This window comes from Lutjanus erythropterus, chromosome 11 (assembly GCF_056507025.1).
Source record: "Lutjanus erythropterus isolate fLutEry1 chromosome 11, fLutEry1.hap2, whole genome shotgun sequence".
NCBI classification, from domain to species: domain Eukaryota; kingdom Metazoa; phylum Chordata; class Actinopteri; order Lutjaniformes; family Lutjanidae; genus Lutjanus; species Lutjanus erythropterus.
Window position 1 is genome coordinate 22316913 of NC_139327.1, and position 15465 is coordinate 22332377.

The 15465-nt window shown below is 41.3% G+C and overlaps 1 protein-coding gene and 1 long non-coding RNA gene across 2 annotated transcripts in view; one reads left to right on the top strand and one right to left on the bottom strand.

Moving 5' to 3' along the window:
• dchs1b (dachsous cadherin-related 1b) overlaps positions 1–15465 on the top strand; it is a 121728-nt gene that overhangs the window by 81879 nt on the left and 24384 nt on the right. Inside the window, exons 5-9 of the mRNA XM_084731314.1 lie at positions 8257–8451; positions 11173–11404; positions 12747–12983; positions 13913–14971; positions 15201–15388. Coding sequence (XP_084587440.1) covers positions 8257–8451; positions 11173–11404; positions 12747–12983; positions 13913–14971; positions 15201–15388 — 1911 coding nt within the window. The remainder of the gene's footprint in view (positions 1–8256; positions 8452–11172; positions 11405–12746; positions 12984–13912; positions 14972–15200; positions 15389–15465) is intronic.
• Positions 275–12866, bottom strand: LOC146319062 (uncharacterized). The gene is made up of 3 exons (XR_014771605.1): positions 12731–12866; positions 8236–8437; positions 275–797 (listed from the first exon to the last, which is right to left on the bottom strand). It is a non-coding gene; the product is annotated as an uncharacterized LOC146319062 (long non-coding RNA).

Here is a 15465-nt window from a genome sequence, read left to right on the forward strand (position 1 = left end):
TTCTGAGATCTGGGAATGTGGTGACATCCCTAAAAATAAGTCAGATGGGAAAAGAAACCATGAACAGTCCTGGTAAACAAAACAAACAGATTTTCCAAACTTGAAACAGAAATTGAAGGAAAACCGCAAAAAAAAAGTATAATAAGTACACTGTAAAAAATGAAAAATTTGAGACAACTCACAATTTCAAGGCAATAAATTAATAGATCACTGTGATAGATTTTGGAGTTAGTTTTGAACCAACTACCGATTTTTACTACTAATATTATAGATATTTTTCTGTGTATTTCAAAACTTAAGAGTTTGAGTTTGATTGCAGTACAGACTTTTGCATTTTCTCAGCTTTTTTGTTTTTACAGTTTACTTAGTGTACCTGTCCATTGCAATGCTATAGTGTCATCATATCTTAGGGAAATGATGGCCAAAACTATTAAAGTAAGATCCAAGTTATAATAAACCAGAATTATCCTTTAATTCTTCATATGGCTCGACAACATTTGCATCAATATTAGGTTTCCTCCTGGCCTGTTTGACCTCGGAGATGATGATTGCTTTATAAACATCAGAGGAAGAGTAGATTAGACTGGGACAACTCTCTGTGTTTTACAGGTTTTACTCCGTAAGCCTATAGAATCTCTCTGTCCCTCTCTTTCATGAGAAGCTATAAAAGTCCAGAGCTGCAGTAGAGCTGCAGCTGCGTCCGAGGGGCCGTGCGCAGACTCCCTCTGACACTAACTGATGTTTTACAGAGACAAACTGCAGAGAACAGCAGGATCCACCTGGACCAGCGCCCACATCTGGAGAAGATGAGAATAGAAGAGAGGAAAGGAGAGAGGAGATATAGTACAGCATGAAGGGAGAAAGCCATGAGTATAATGAACGAGAGAGGGACAGAGAGGGAAAGGGGTGAACGAGGACAAAAGACAAAACATAATCCAGTACAGAAGTAAAAGTCAATAAAACCTGGAACAACTCAGCTGATGTCATACCTGTCACTCGTGAGGTTTTGCGGCAAACGTTAGCCAACTAGTATCATTTGCCACAACTGCACCACATCCCAGAGAGGAGAGTAGTTCTTATCTGCAGCATTAAAGCTGTAGAAGACAGTCTGAGTGTACACCTCTCTGCTGCCTCACATCCCCCTGCTAAGCCCCTCCCACCAAATCACCAACCGTGTTGCAAGATGTACAATAATTATCTTATTTGTGCCAAACTTTTAACAACTGTATGATATACGATGAATAATTTCAAAACAACCAGAATGTACAACGAAACCTTGTGATTTGAGAGCTACTGATCACATCAGCACCACCGATCATGCTGCTATAGCACATCACTGATCAAGCAGCGGGACAGCAGTGACACATTGTAGATGGGGCTTTTGTTTTAATTAAATATAAGAACTGGTTGTGTAAGGGTTTGTGACTGACTCTGTCACACACAGTTGCCGTTTTGTCCAGACAACAGAACCTCCGTGTAATATGGCGCACATGCCGTATTTTGCCATTCAATGTAGTCTCCTGGCTCCTTCCCAGGTTGTTTCAGTATATATGGTGGTTTTACAATAATTTTAAAGTGGCAGAAAAATGCTGTACTTTCCATCTGACAATACTGTACACCAAATATGTGTGCCCATTTTGTTGGGTTTGAAGTGTCTAACTAACTAGCAAACCAACGTCTGTCCTAACCGCCTAGTTATGTCTGACTCAGACATAAAGAAGACATGAAGACACCAAGATAAGTAGAACCAGTATGACCCTTGTTTAAGTGCTAGCTAACCCTGATTGGTTGTTTGAATCAGACTGGGACCAGGATTTTAACACATAACACAAAAAGGTGAGCGCTCACAGACATGCTTTTTTTTTTATAGAAACCCTTCCATTAAATATTGTTAGTGACATGCAATGGTAAAAAATTTGATATTTCAACCAAAAGTTGAAGCTTTTACAGGTCACTCAGCAACATCTTTTAGTCATCTTCAAAAACTGATTTTCTTTTCAACAAAAAAAATGAGCACATGAAGTAGAAGGAAACAGGAAAGGAGGAGTTTGACTGAGGTTCTGGTGAAAAGGGGCAGGACTTAGGATGGGTCAGTTATAAGCTTTAAATACCGCTGACAGATGACTCTGTGATGTGTGTGAGCTTTGAGTTGTAGATAGGAAAGGGCTGAGATCTAAGCGCACCCTTGGAGAGCTATCCATGTATCTGCAGAAGGAGAATTGAAGTGACAGTGGGAGCATGTGATAGAGAAAGGCTAAGTGGAAGGCAGAGAGACATAAAGAGAGAGAGGGCGGTTGTGAAGAAGAAGCGTGAGGCAAATGAATGATGAGGTCTGGATCTTTGCTAATGCTCCAGTGAGTGATCGCTTCTCTACTGTCCCAGCCAGGGATGAATGGCTCTCTATGGACAAAAAACTTCAGGCCTGAGTCCGATACTCGGCACGCTCTTCCTGACTGTTTTTCACATAGTCCTTACCAGGCTGACATGTGCTGTGTGAGACTTTGACTGCGTCTTTTAACAGATATATAGTAGTCGGTCAACGCACTACACGATAGGTAAATCAAAGCACTGTATGAAAATCTTAAGCTGAAAGCATGCTGGATGAATTTATGTTTCATGTATTACAAGTTCAGATGGTTGGCAGATGCTTAACTGAAGCCATGCATTTGATGATTTTTCCACTGATAAATGAAAAGCCAGTACATATCCTCAAAGTCAAAAAGGGAACTACACAGCAGGTACGTCAGATAATGAATACTAGAAGTGATTATCAGGTCTAAATGATCTGCAGTCTGCAGGTCAGTTATCATTCGTGTGTAAGGCAGACATTTTTGAGCCTTGTTGCTGTCATATGAGTGTGGTTCTCATCATATAAAAAGCTGAAAAATCAGCTGACATTCCTGTCTCTGATGACAAAGTTGATATACAATCTGAACATCCACATCCAAAAGACTCTTTATGTTGGAGTTTCAAATGTATCACGACAAACTAAAGTGGATATTACCTAATTTTCCGTAGTAATAGTTGATAGTATTGGAGTGAATACATTTTGATTATGCTGATTTTTGTCACAGTAGCTCGCTATCATCAATGCTTCCGCTTCTGTGCATGTTTACCAAATGTTTTCTCCATGCACTGCTGCATTTCGTGATCCCATCAGGTGGGATATATCAGAGCTCCCACAAAAAAGAACCACATTGGTGGTTTTGCACGTTTAAGCCCATTAACTACAAATTGTGTGTACTTAGCTTTACTGCAGGCCATTTTCCATAGCGAACCACACTCCAGGCATTCAGCACCTTCCAAGCAGCCATTAGATTCAGTTCATGCCTTCAAAACCACCATTATGGTTCTTTAATATAATAATGACCACCATAGGATGTGACTTTTTTCCCCTCAACCTAAACTCATATTTGTCAATGCTGCATCATCCAAAATAACATACAGTGAAGAATGATGTTCTGAAGAGGTGCAGTGGTCATGCTCTCGACCAGTGTTGGATGGTGTTACTTTCTAAAGTAAGCTGTTACATTACAAGATTACTGCTATTCAAAAGTATTTTTTTAAAGTGTAAGCCACTGAGAAAAGTAACTCGTGAGAGAACTACTTGCATTACCAAAAATGAAAACCTCTTTGCAATTCCTTGTGCATATTGGCTATTATTGCCTGGACAACGTGACAGCGAACTGGGCAGACACTTATTTCACAGCTGCAATGCATCATTTTGCAACACGCAACTAATGAACCAGATAGCTTTATAAAAGACATGGCGACATACAAACAACAAAAGTGCGCAGGTTTTTCAACTCACCCAGCCAATGTTCTCTATAGTTCACTCTTTAGTTTTTCCAAAATGTTTGTCAGATAGTCAGTTCCTCTGATGAAACTTCACAGGCTAAAAACCCTCTCCACAGGCACGCTGGAAGGTATCAAAGAAGGATTTGATCACGGGGAATTTATTCAATACATCCACCTTGAGACCACAGACTGTCTGTCCTCAAAGTAAATGCAAAAAAGTCATCCTTCTGTGACAGGTGCTGGCGGCGGTTTCAGTGGTAGAAATACTGTTAAATTGTAACACAACAGAGTTTTTGAAATGCAAAATTAACATGTTACTTTACTTTTTACAGCAAGAAGTAATGTAAGGAGTAAAAGGAGTTATTTTGTGGCTTTTTATCCGCAGCATTTCTGTAGACTATATAAAAACACAGGGACCAAACTTTTGACCTTACAGTTAAAAAAAAACAGGCCTTCATACAACTAGACCACCCTGCCATCAAAAATAAACCCTCATACCAAAATCTGTGAAAATATGAAAGATCCATACGGCATTGTAACCACAAATATCACAGAGACGCAAGCATAAGAGCACGAGAGATTTAGATGTTGAAAGGTATGGGCTGCTGTCTGTGCATGTGTTGCCAGGTAGTTGTATGTTTATCACAGCGGGACACCTCCGGAGAGCACGATGAGGAATAGGTGTGTAGATGCAAGGCTGGCTGGCTGGTCATGGATGAGAGACAGACTCTGGCGTGGGAGGAATTCCTCCCTGGCAAACATCCTTGTCTGGCCTACCAGATCTCCTGATTTAAGAAGACATGTCAAGTGTGTGTGTGTTTACTAGATTATCTTGTTGGCTTTGCTGTGCCATTCAAGTCAAGATAAGTGATGTAAATGCAGGACAGTGCAGCGAACTGGGAATTTTTGGTATCAAATCTGCATGACAGTTTGATCCAACCTTCTGGCCCGTGTACTGTAAACTGAACAATGGTGCTGTGCTGTCAGATGAATTGACAGGAGGGAAATGTACTGATGACAGAGTTGATCCTTACAAGCTTCTGTCTTTGCAGGAGGGTTGATATGATTTTCTTCTGTTACACATTTCAAACTGTTGTGCTTTGACAGCACTGTCATGTCTTCCAGCTTTGGAGGTTTGTCTTCGTCTCTGCAGAGGTGGTAAAAGTATACCAATTTTTTGCTCAAATAGATATACAGATTCTTGTGTAAAAAAAGACTCTGGTAAAACTAGAACTACTAATTCAACTTTTTTACTCAAAAGTGAAAAAGTACTGGTTCAACCTGTACTCAACCTGCTGTTTCTGTACAAAGAAAACTGAACCTCAGCTTTTCTCCATGGCCATGTCTGCCTGTCTGTCTCAGGTCTTTAGCACTGTTTTAGTCATTATGTCTTTTGAAATGTACAAAGTAGAAAGTACATTTTTTTTTTAAATGTAGGGAGCAAAAGTAAAAATTTGGCAGAAAAATAAATACTCAAGTACAGATACCTAAAAACTCTACTCAAGAGCAGTAACAAAATACTTCTCACGTCTGCATCTCTGCTTTATTCGTCTGAATTATCTGCTATGTTCTACTTCAGCATTTCAAGCCTGGATCCATATAGCCACTGTATGTTTTGCAGCAGAAAAACTCAAATCATTACATCTTTTATTTTATAGCTCCCAAGTTTTCCATGAAAGTGTGTTTGCATAGCCCTTTTCTTGGTGCAACCTTGTGTTTTTCTTGCATGTTTTTTTCCAGCATGGAGAATCTATACCATACTGCAGAGGGTATTTAAATTTTAGGGTGTGTAGCGAATCAATGTCCTGCTCTTCTTCATGTTCCCAGCCTCTATGCAAGCTTCTTTCTAGTCCAATCCTCCATTCAAAATCTACTTCCAAGCATATTCATGCTCATACTGTTTCCAAACCCTGTATGTCATATATCTAAAAAACTCAGTCGTGTCTCCTTTGCTGCCTTATCCAGGGTTGAACACCCTTTCCATTGTCTTTGTTTGTGATCTGCAGACTTTCTGGGACAAAGATAGAGGTGAGGATGAAGTCACCCTATGACCAGGTGGGCGGTCATGGGTGTTTAAGCCTCTTTAATTAGATTTAGTGAAAAGGATGGGATCATCATATATTCAAGTGTCTCTGTGTGTGAGAGTGTGTGCGTTCGTCCAGTTCTCATCACCACAGGTGGCTAATCCATCACAGACTAGTCAGAAAGATACGACGAACAGCCAGACATGAGATAGATCCCAAAGATAGTGTTAGTCTCAACACTTTACTCTCTAGGAAGTCCCAGCAATGATCTAAAACCCCCAGCTGTAAACACGGGCCAGAGGAGGAGGTACAGTATGACCCCTCAAAAACCACAACTGTCTAGCCACGGCAACGCAACCGCTCTAATATTCCCGTGTTTTAATATTCTTTAGGAGCAACAGTATGAGTTTAGGCGGTGGTGTTTCTGTCTGTCTGTCTGTCTGTAGCCAGTAGGTAAGTATAATGGTGAAGACATGTGTTGGTGGGACGGAAGGAAGGTCATTCCCGGATGTCTGCTATGGTGGTCCTCTGCTCTGTGGGGTTCAGGGACAGACCAAGTTCAGATGTAGGATTCAGACGTATGATGAAATCATTACACAACAAGCTCTGAAATAAAAAAATGTATCTTTTACTTGTGTCCTTTTCAATTTTAACCTTTTTTGAGAGGTTGGTTAGGGTGAAAAACACTTAGGCAACATCTACGTGCATCAAAAGAATGCAGATCTATGTGAGGATATTACAGCAAAATACTGGGGAGACAAGGGCTGCAACTAAAAAATATTTTCAATTAATCTGATTATTTATCATGATTAACTGTTTACTATATTAAACATAAAAAAATGTGAAAAATGCTCGTCACAATTTCCTAGAGCTCTGTCCAACCAACAATCTAAAACCCCAAGACTCTTTATTTATGATCATAAATGACAAAGAAAAGCAGAAAATCTTCACATTTAAGAAGAACAAGCAATTTTTTTCTTGCTTGAAAAATGACTGAAACGATTAATTGATTAGCAATAACTGGCAATTAATTTTCTTCCCAAAATGGTTGGTGTCTAGAGACCAATTTAACAAACTAGCAAGCAGGTCACACAATGCAGGAAACTAACCAACCACCCGACTAAAAAAATAATGTCCATGGCCTTATTTACATGGCATCATTTCTGACAATGTCACAACTTGTGAACTTGGAGTTTTCAGAAAATTTCCACTATATGGTTGTGAATATATATAATTTAATATTACATATTGGATTTGTTGGACACATTAGAATATTTTTAATTTGTCAGAAACAGTAGTTAGACAAAAACAGAAACTAACACAAATGTTTCCAGGAAATCAAACACTTCGGATATCCTGCTGTTTCTGAATGAGAATCGACTGTACGACAGAGAGGCAGTGATGTCATGAAGCCTCCTGGATCTTGGCTCGCCTTCAAGCCTTTGAGATCTGAGGGCGAATGCTACTTTTAACAAGCACCATAAACGCCACCAAACAATGTTATGGACCAGTATAAAACTTCAGTCAGAGGCGGGACCCCGGAGCATGCAGGACATTTCCCTTTTGTGTTTTGCAAGGAAAACTTTGTTGTATTATGGGTTTTATTTAATGTTTTAATAGATTTAGTCTGCGCCTACAATGTATGTTTGTGTGTGTGTGTGGTAGAAAGAGGGATGTTAGGCAGATGAGACAAATGAGGTCAAGGGTTGGGTCAAGACTTCTGTCTCATGTGAGTCTTTTTGTAAACAGCTTGAAGTCCTTTGTAGGAGAAATATGGAGCATGGATTAATGTCTGAGGTGTGAGTTTTAAGTGGCTCTCCCAGTCAGTCAGTCTGTATCTTATTTAAAAGCCAGTTTAAAATAGGTTTGTGTCACTTACTTGACCTTCCAACATTGTGTAAAGTGCCTCTGTTGACCCCTGAACCAAAATCGCAACCTCTGTCAAAACCCTCCTGTCCTTTCTCCTCTCTTTCACTAAAGGTTACCTGTCAGTTTCCTCCCTCTGTATCCATGGTAACGCTGCACCACCTGTCTCTTTGCCAGTTTTTCTAACACACTACGGGGGAGATCTGTCTTTTTTTTTTTTTTTTTTTTTTTTTTTTACATACCCTATATGTGATCTATAAAAGTGAATTGCTCTCACAGATGCTCGGTTTTTATAGCACCCTGGAAATCATAACAAGTAGGGCTATGGTGTGTGATATTTGGACAAGTGCAGATGTATGGGCCTGTGAGATGACTGTATTACGGGACATTATTGTGATAACAGAAAGACCCTTAGCTCGTATATAATAATTATGACACATGTAGGTTTCCCTTCACGCAGATTTCTGGACCTGCTGGGTGTGTTCGTGTGAAATCCTTATGTCTCACAGGCTGTTTGGCACCGCTGGACCGTCCGTCCATGTCTTACCTCATGTCTCTTTTCCCGCAGGTGTCCGCCACGGATGAGGATCGTGGTTCCTTTGGCGCTATAACCTACACCCTGGGTTCTGGCTCTGGCTCTGGAAGTACAGCACCAACCCACTTCAGCATAGACAAGGAGTCTGGTCAGATTTGCACCCGCACCACTCTAGACCGGGATGAGGGATTGGACAAGTTTGACTTGACCGTCACTGCAACAGATGGAGTAAGAACACTCTTAATTTAAGAGAGTGGTTGTCAAAAGGGGGTTTGTGGCACTCTGCCACTGGTCCATGAAAGGTTTTCAGATTCATTCCTTTACATCGTGGGCTCTCAACCTTTTATAAATTAAGGCCCACTTCTGATGTTATAGTACTTTTGAAACACCATCTTCCAAAAGCCGGTCCATTATGTGTCTCTGCATTCAAGGGAACGTTAGCTAGCTAACATGCTTGCCTCTGCCTGATGTGGGTCTAAACTGGTGTGATATTAAAGTGAATTTGGTTGCTTAAATTATGAATTTTAATTAGACAATTTTATTTCTGTGAATTTTTAGTACGTCCGGATATAAAATAGTTATTAAATTAAATCAATTAAATTAAATGGTTTTGTAAATTAACTTTTGATCTAACCATGTGGCCCACTAACTCGTGCTCTGAGGCCCAGTACAAGTAGATTATAGATTATATTCTAAACTAACAATCTACAGTTCTTAATAAATATATATATATATGAAAATCCCCCTCCTGTCAATCAAGTATACGTCCCACAGGCATCATCCATTAATGGTGGAAACTACCTCTGAGTACATTACTCTTGTGCTGGTCTCTCACATAGTTAAGTGTAAAAAAAACTAGGCTACATCAAATTATTCCAAGGAATAGACTGTACGTTAGGGGGTATGTTCTATCTTGTAAGAGGACCTTGGCTGAGAAAAAACTGAGAACCTCTGCTCTGAGGAGTAACAATAAGTACATGTGATCTCTGTAAACCTTTCATCTTGTCAGACAAATCAATCCTCAAAGGAAAACATTTTGGAAAATATGCTTCGCTCTCTTGCCAAGAGTTAGACAAGATGATCGATATGTCTATATGATAAATATGAAGTTATGCAGCCAGCAGACTAGCTCAGCTTAGCAAAAAGACTGGAGGCAGGGGAAAATAGCCATCCTACAGTGGTTTTATACTTACTGTGGGATTTGTGCACATTAAATATCAGAAATAATATGTTTAGTACCAAGCTTCAGGGGTAATGAAGCTACTAGGTGGATTTTGTTGCTCTCAGACAGAGTCAAGTTAGCTGTTTCCTGTCTTTGTGCTAAGCTAAAATAAGTGGCCACTGGTGGTAGCTTCATCCAACTCTCACAAAGAAAGCAAAAAAGCTAAATATTTCCCCCCAAACGATTCCTTTAAAGCTAGGCTAGGTAATATACTGTATTTAAAAAAGCATTTTTGTTATATTTGTTGAAATTCTCTTTACATTCCAGCAGCAATCAATATGTCAAAATATCTGACAAAAAGAGAAAAATGTGGTATCTGTGGCTAGCAGGCATGTAATAAGCTCATCCAATCATTTAATTCAATGTGATCAAGACCAACCTGCCAGACTATCTACAAACCCATGCCAAAACTGTGCACACTCTGTTTGTGGACTAGGCAAGGTATTGCTAAAGCTATAGCAAGCTAGTCACACAAAAATGGCAGGGATGTGCAGCCAAACTTTTCCCAAAACTTACATGCTACATCCACCTTTGCATCTCTGTGCAGTCGAATTAGAACCGAAGCAGTAGCATATTTCGTTGCGTTACTCCATGACCAAACACATAGTTTGCTGAGTGTGTAACGCTCCTTCTCATCAAAGCTTCAAGCTGAAGGCAAATTAAAGATGTGTACAGCCGCTCTCAAATAAATCTGATCAAAGAGACATGTTTGAAGAAGACAGCGTCCTGTCTCTTACTGTGTGTCTTCAAAAAAAACCAAGGGGAACCGCAGCGGCATGGCAAAGCAATCAGAGCAAACAGAGAGGGAGTGTGGGCAGGAAAAAGGTAAAGAAGTAGGAAAACAGATCCATTTAAACAGTCAGTTTAAATAAGCTTTTACTGTAAGATACCATTTAAGTTAAATATGATGATGCTTTACTTGACCACATTACATTCACACTCTTTGCTCTAGCGTCTTCCCAGTAGACTCATGCACATTTAAAGTATCACTTAATCATGTTGGATGCACATAAGGCGCAATAAAGCATTCATTCTCTTGTGTATACTTGGGTTACATACTGTGCATAACCATTGCTCTAAATGTATTCTTATTAGTTGTAGTGTTCATACTTTTTATTTCTTTTATTTACCCCAGTTCAGGTGAAGATTGAATTCAGGCCTATAATTTACAACTCAACCCCCACGATGCATCTTGTCTCCCACCCCCAGCACATTCCCCGCTCGCTTCAGCTGGTGTCTGTTCCCTCCGTCTCAACTATCCTTGTTTTTAATGGGCTCGTAAAACTAAGCCCGCAGATACAGTGTAATGAGTGCAAGCTCTTCCCCTCACTGACAAATGCATACTACGGTTGATTGGCTCCATATTCAGGGATCTTCAACCGGGAACTCATCCTTTCTGTTTTGCAGCTGCTTTCGTCTTAGCGGTGTGACATAAATCTATTGTCAAAGTTTCATAACATGAAAGTCCTGGACTGTTGCTTTCCACCAAGGGCTAGGAAACGAATTGAATGTTATCGTTGGGGATATACAGTGCAGGAAGGGAGGATGTGGTTTAACTAAAACAACTATTCTTATGATTTAGTCTCTGTTTGTCTCAGTAGACCAGTCAGTTAAGGTCAGTAATATCACTTGTGCCTGATGATGTGACCTTGCATACTCTGCTAAAATTATATTTGAATGCAAATATCTAGAATCAAATCTAATCCAAAAAAAATCTTCTCTTTCAGGGTGGTTTGAGCTCAGTGGCCCGTGTGCGTGTCTCAGTGGTAGACATCAATGACAACCGGCCCACCTTCTACCCAGTCCTCTACACAGTCAGCCTCAGTACACATAGTGCCCCAGGAACGTCTGTCGTCAAGGTAACAGCGAATGACCCTGATGCCGGGCAGAATGGCAGGGTGACTTACCGCGCAGTACCTGGAGGAGGATCTGCTTTCTTTACTCTAAACAAGGACACAGGTACATGTGTGTTTGAAGCACTGTAAGTCTCTATGGCACATTAAAACGTGATACAATAGCATGTGTGAGTTTACTAACAGCAGAACAAATATAAGCTACTGACCTTCCTAAGTCTTCCCCATTTTTGCTCTGTGTGCCAATAGCCAATATGCTATATTCAGTGTTGCAAAAGAAAACAAATTTTGAGGATGGTTAAAACATGTTGTTGGGGGACCTATCATAACATTAGATTATTATTATTATTGTTATAATTAGATGTCGATTACCTAGATAGTTAGCTCAAGTTTTGCTACAGAGCAAAACAGTTAACTAGGTAACTTAGACATATAGGCAGCAACACCAACAAAATCCCAACAAATGAATGTATTTCTGTGTAGCCCATGAGTCAAAACACCCCTGATATATACATTATAAATTATATTTCAAAATAATACTCATACTACTACCACTACCACTAATAATAATAATAATAATAAGTATTATATTTTAGTTATTTATTTTAGCTATTTCTTTAATCTTCCCTACAATTTGCTAAAGCCATGCAGCTCAGATATTCTTAGCCACCACTCCGACCGATTCGCGATCATTCTAGTCAATACACCTGTTTACACCTGATGCACTGCGGCGCATTTTAGAATTTGTATTAGCATTAGAATTTAGAGAATATAGTAGTAGTATATATAACAGCAAGTCTATTTTTGACGGATGGCGCATCAATTAGCACAGATGAGGTCGAACGGGTAGGAGGTCAGGCACGGAAAAGGCAGAGAGAATCCGGTTAATTTTCAAAATAAAAGACCCCGTGCAGACTCGCGATCATGAGGACAGACAGAAAATAAACTACGTAGCCTGCTTATCCACGGTAGAAGCACAAGAGCAAGGAAGGAGGACTTAATCAGCAAAATCAGAGCAAGTAAACATAATCAGACGGGCAAAACGCTCAGCTGCTTCTGAAACGCTGCTGGTGGAAATTCCGGTCGCTCGTATGACGGAACAAAACCGCGGCAGACACGCAACGTCACAAAGCCGCAGAAGACCCCACTTTGAAAACCATGGGATTAGCTAGCTTGCTAGTTACTTAGCCAGTGTTTTGCTAACATTGGCTAACTCAAGATGTGTCATTTTTAAAGGTCTTCCAGCAACATCTTTTAGCCATATTTCAAAATTTGTCCAGCACATAGCATATCTAGCTAACTAAGTATAGAAACAAGCAGGAAGAGAAGTGGCCAAGAGTTCAAACAGGCGGGATTTAGGAAAGATAACTTGTGAAAGTGCTTCAGTGTTTAAAATCCAAAGGATATTGAGTACTTTTCTTTTCCTACTTACCTTTCTTCCTCTACAGGTGTGATTTCGTTGTCTCGCTCACTCCACGGCAAAGCCAACACGGTAATCTCCATGGTGATATCAGCCGAGGACGGCGGGGGTCTGACAGCGCCGGTCAACGCCAGGGTAAACGTGAGCGTGGTGGGAGGCTCGGTGGCGTCTCCCGTGTTTGAACAGGCCCAGTATTTCTTCACTGTGTCTGAGGACGTTCTCAGGGGGACAGCGGTGGGAGTGGTCCGTGCTGCTGCTAAGACAGGTGAGGAGTCTGAGTCTGTGCTCTCAAGTCCTCTGGTTTTTCCTCTTTGTGCTTCTATAACTCTGTCTTCAGTGTTTATCATTTTACTTTACATGGTTTGCATTGGGTAACCTGTTTGTGTGATGCAACCAGTTGCACCAGGACAAAAATGCACTAATGGGTTGCAGTGTGTATGATGTCTTCTTACCTCTCACCTCAGCAGTTGTACAAATACACAAGAGTATGCACTCCATTAAGAAATCACATCCATCACACAGTGTGGGCTTTTGTGGGGGTTATTTTCACTGTGGTCTGACTTTTATTCTCTCTCAATACTATTAATGATGGGGAAATGGATTTGGATGGGGCTGTAATTCTGAGTGGGAGTCAGAGTGAAGTGCTGTCAGTGGTGTAGTGGCCAGAATAACACTTATCTCAATGTGTATAACTGTACAGGGCTTTTGCTGATTCGGTCTCTTCACCCACTTTTGCTGAATCCAGCCCTTCATTAACACTGAGATGAGACATAAACACACCACGTCCCTGTTTACTAGAAGTGGACCTGGACTTGTTATGGCATTTTTGACACATGGCCAGTATGTTTTAATTTAGTTAAAGCCACTATGAGTAGTTTTTTACTGGTTATGAAACAGCCTCAGTCAATTAATATATGACCTACACCAGTAAGCGAGACCATTATTGAGAAGTTTATCTATTTTTGTATAGTTATTCTTAATGCCTGCCATGGAAGTAGTCGATGACTACTAATAATAGACAGTAGTTGTGAATGCCCTACTGTAAACTAATTTTCAAGTTTGAAGACATCACCTTGGGAATTTTATGGCATGCCTTTGAACTATTTTATGAAATTTTGCAGCCCCTGTAAGTCATTTTGTCTTTTTCCGACACTCATTTTGTTTCTTTTGCTGTCTCCTTTATCTTCCATGCAGGTGTTTCTAAGGATATCTTCTACTCCATTTCCTCCGGAGACCCTGATGGTTACTTCACAGTGGACAGTGCCTCTGGCACCATCCGCACTGCCCTTCCTCTGGACCATGAAACCTGTTCCAGTCTTGACCTGGAGATCCAGGCTCGCTCCGGCTCTCCTCCAGCATATGGCACGAGTAGGGTACGAATCACCATTTCAGATGTCAATGACAACGCCCCCACCTTCCTCCCTTCCTCATCAGAGTCCCTTCTCTTACCTGAAATCACCAAAATGGGGACTGTTATCTACACCATTCAAGCCACCGACAAGGACTCTGGTCATAATGGTCAGCTCAGCTTCGACCTGGTCTCTGCTGGGGCTGCAGGCAGCAGTGGCCAGAGGACGTTTGGTGTTGACCGGGGCAGTGGAGAGGTGCGTCTGATTGGGAGTCTGTCATACGAAAGTGTCCCACGCTATGACCTTCAGGTGGTTGCCAAGGATGGTGGAGCACCACAGCTTAGCTCCACCTTCACCCTTGTGGTCCACATCCAAGCGCAAGATGCACAAGGTCCCAACTTTGACACCCTGACCTACCGTGTAGAGCTACGGGAAAACACACCTCTCAACACACGTTTCCTCCAGGTTCGAGCTCTCAATATAGAAGCTTCTGGCAACGGTGGAAGCTCCTCCTCATCTTCCTCCTCCTCTATTTCCTACCGCCTCAGGCCTGATGGTGATGCTGCTGGTTTTGGCATCATGCCGGATAGTGGTTGGTTGTTTGTTCGCAGCTCTCTGGACCGAGAGGTCAAAGACATGTACTTGTTGACGGTCCTGGCCACTTCAGGCCCAGGAGGAGCAGGGAGAACTGGCAGTGCCACAGTCAGGGTGACCGTAACTGATGAGAATGACAATTCCCCCAGGCTGAGCCAGGAGAGGGTGTTCCTGGCTGTCAGGGAGAACCTGCTGGCAGGGACAGGCTTCGGCAGGGTGTCTGCGACGGACAGAGACGCCGGACTAAATGCTCGACTGACCTACAGGCTTCTGCACACAGACAGGCACTTTCAGATCAACTCACAAACAGGTGAAAAATGTCTTCTATTTGAATTCAAGAACAGTAATAGTACACTTGAAACAGTTTGTTGTAATTGTGTTACACTTGATGAAATGTAGTTACTTCCTAAGCAGCACTAACACCAGCATGATTTCCCTTGAGGAATTAACAATTTGTTGGTTAAATGAACAAGGTAATTACTCCCTAACTATTGCAAGTAATGCAAGCTAAGGCCTTCGCTCCTGCTGTTTTCCTTTAGGTGAGATAAGCACCCGCCTTGCCCTGGACAGAGAGCAGCAGTCCAGCTACCAACTAGTTGTGGTTGTACAGGATGGGGGTACGCCTCCACGCAGCGCCACTGGCACCGCTCATATCACCGTGCTGGACGAAAATGACCACGCCCCCAGTTTCACTCATGCCAGACCAGACAGAGAGCTGATCCTTCAGGTGAGAATGACGGATTAGACTTACATATACTGTATGATTTAATATAATAAAATATACTGTATGATTTAATATAATAA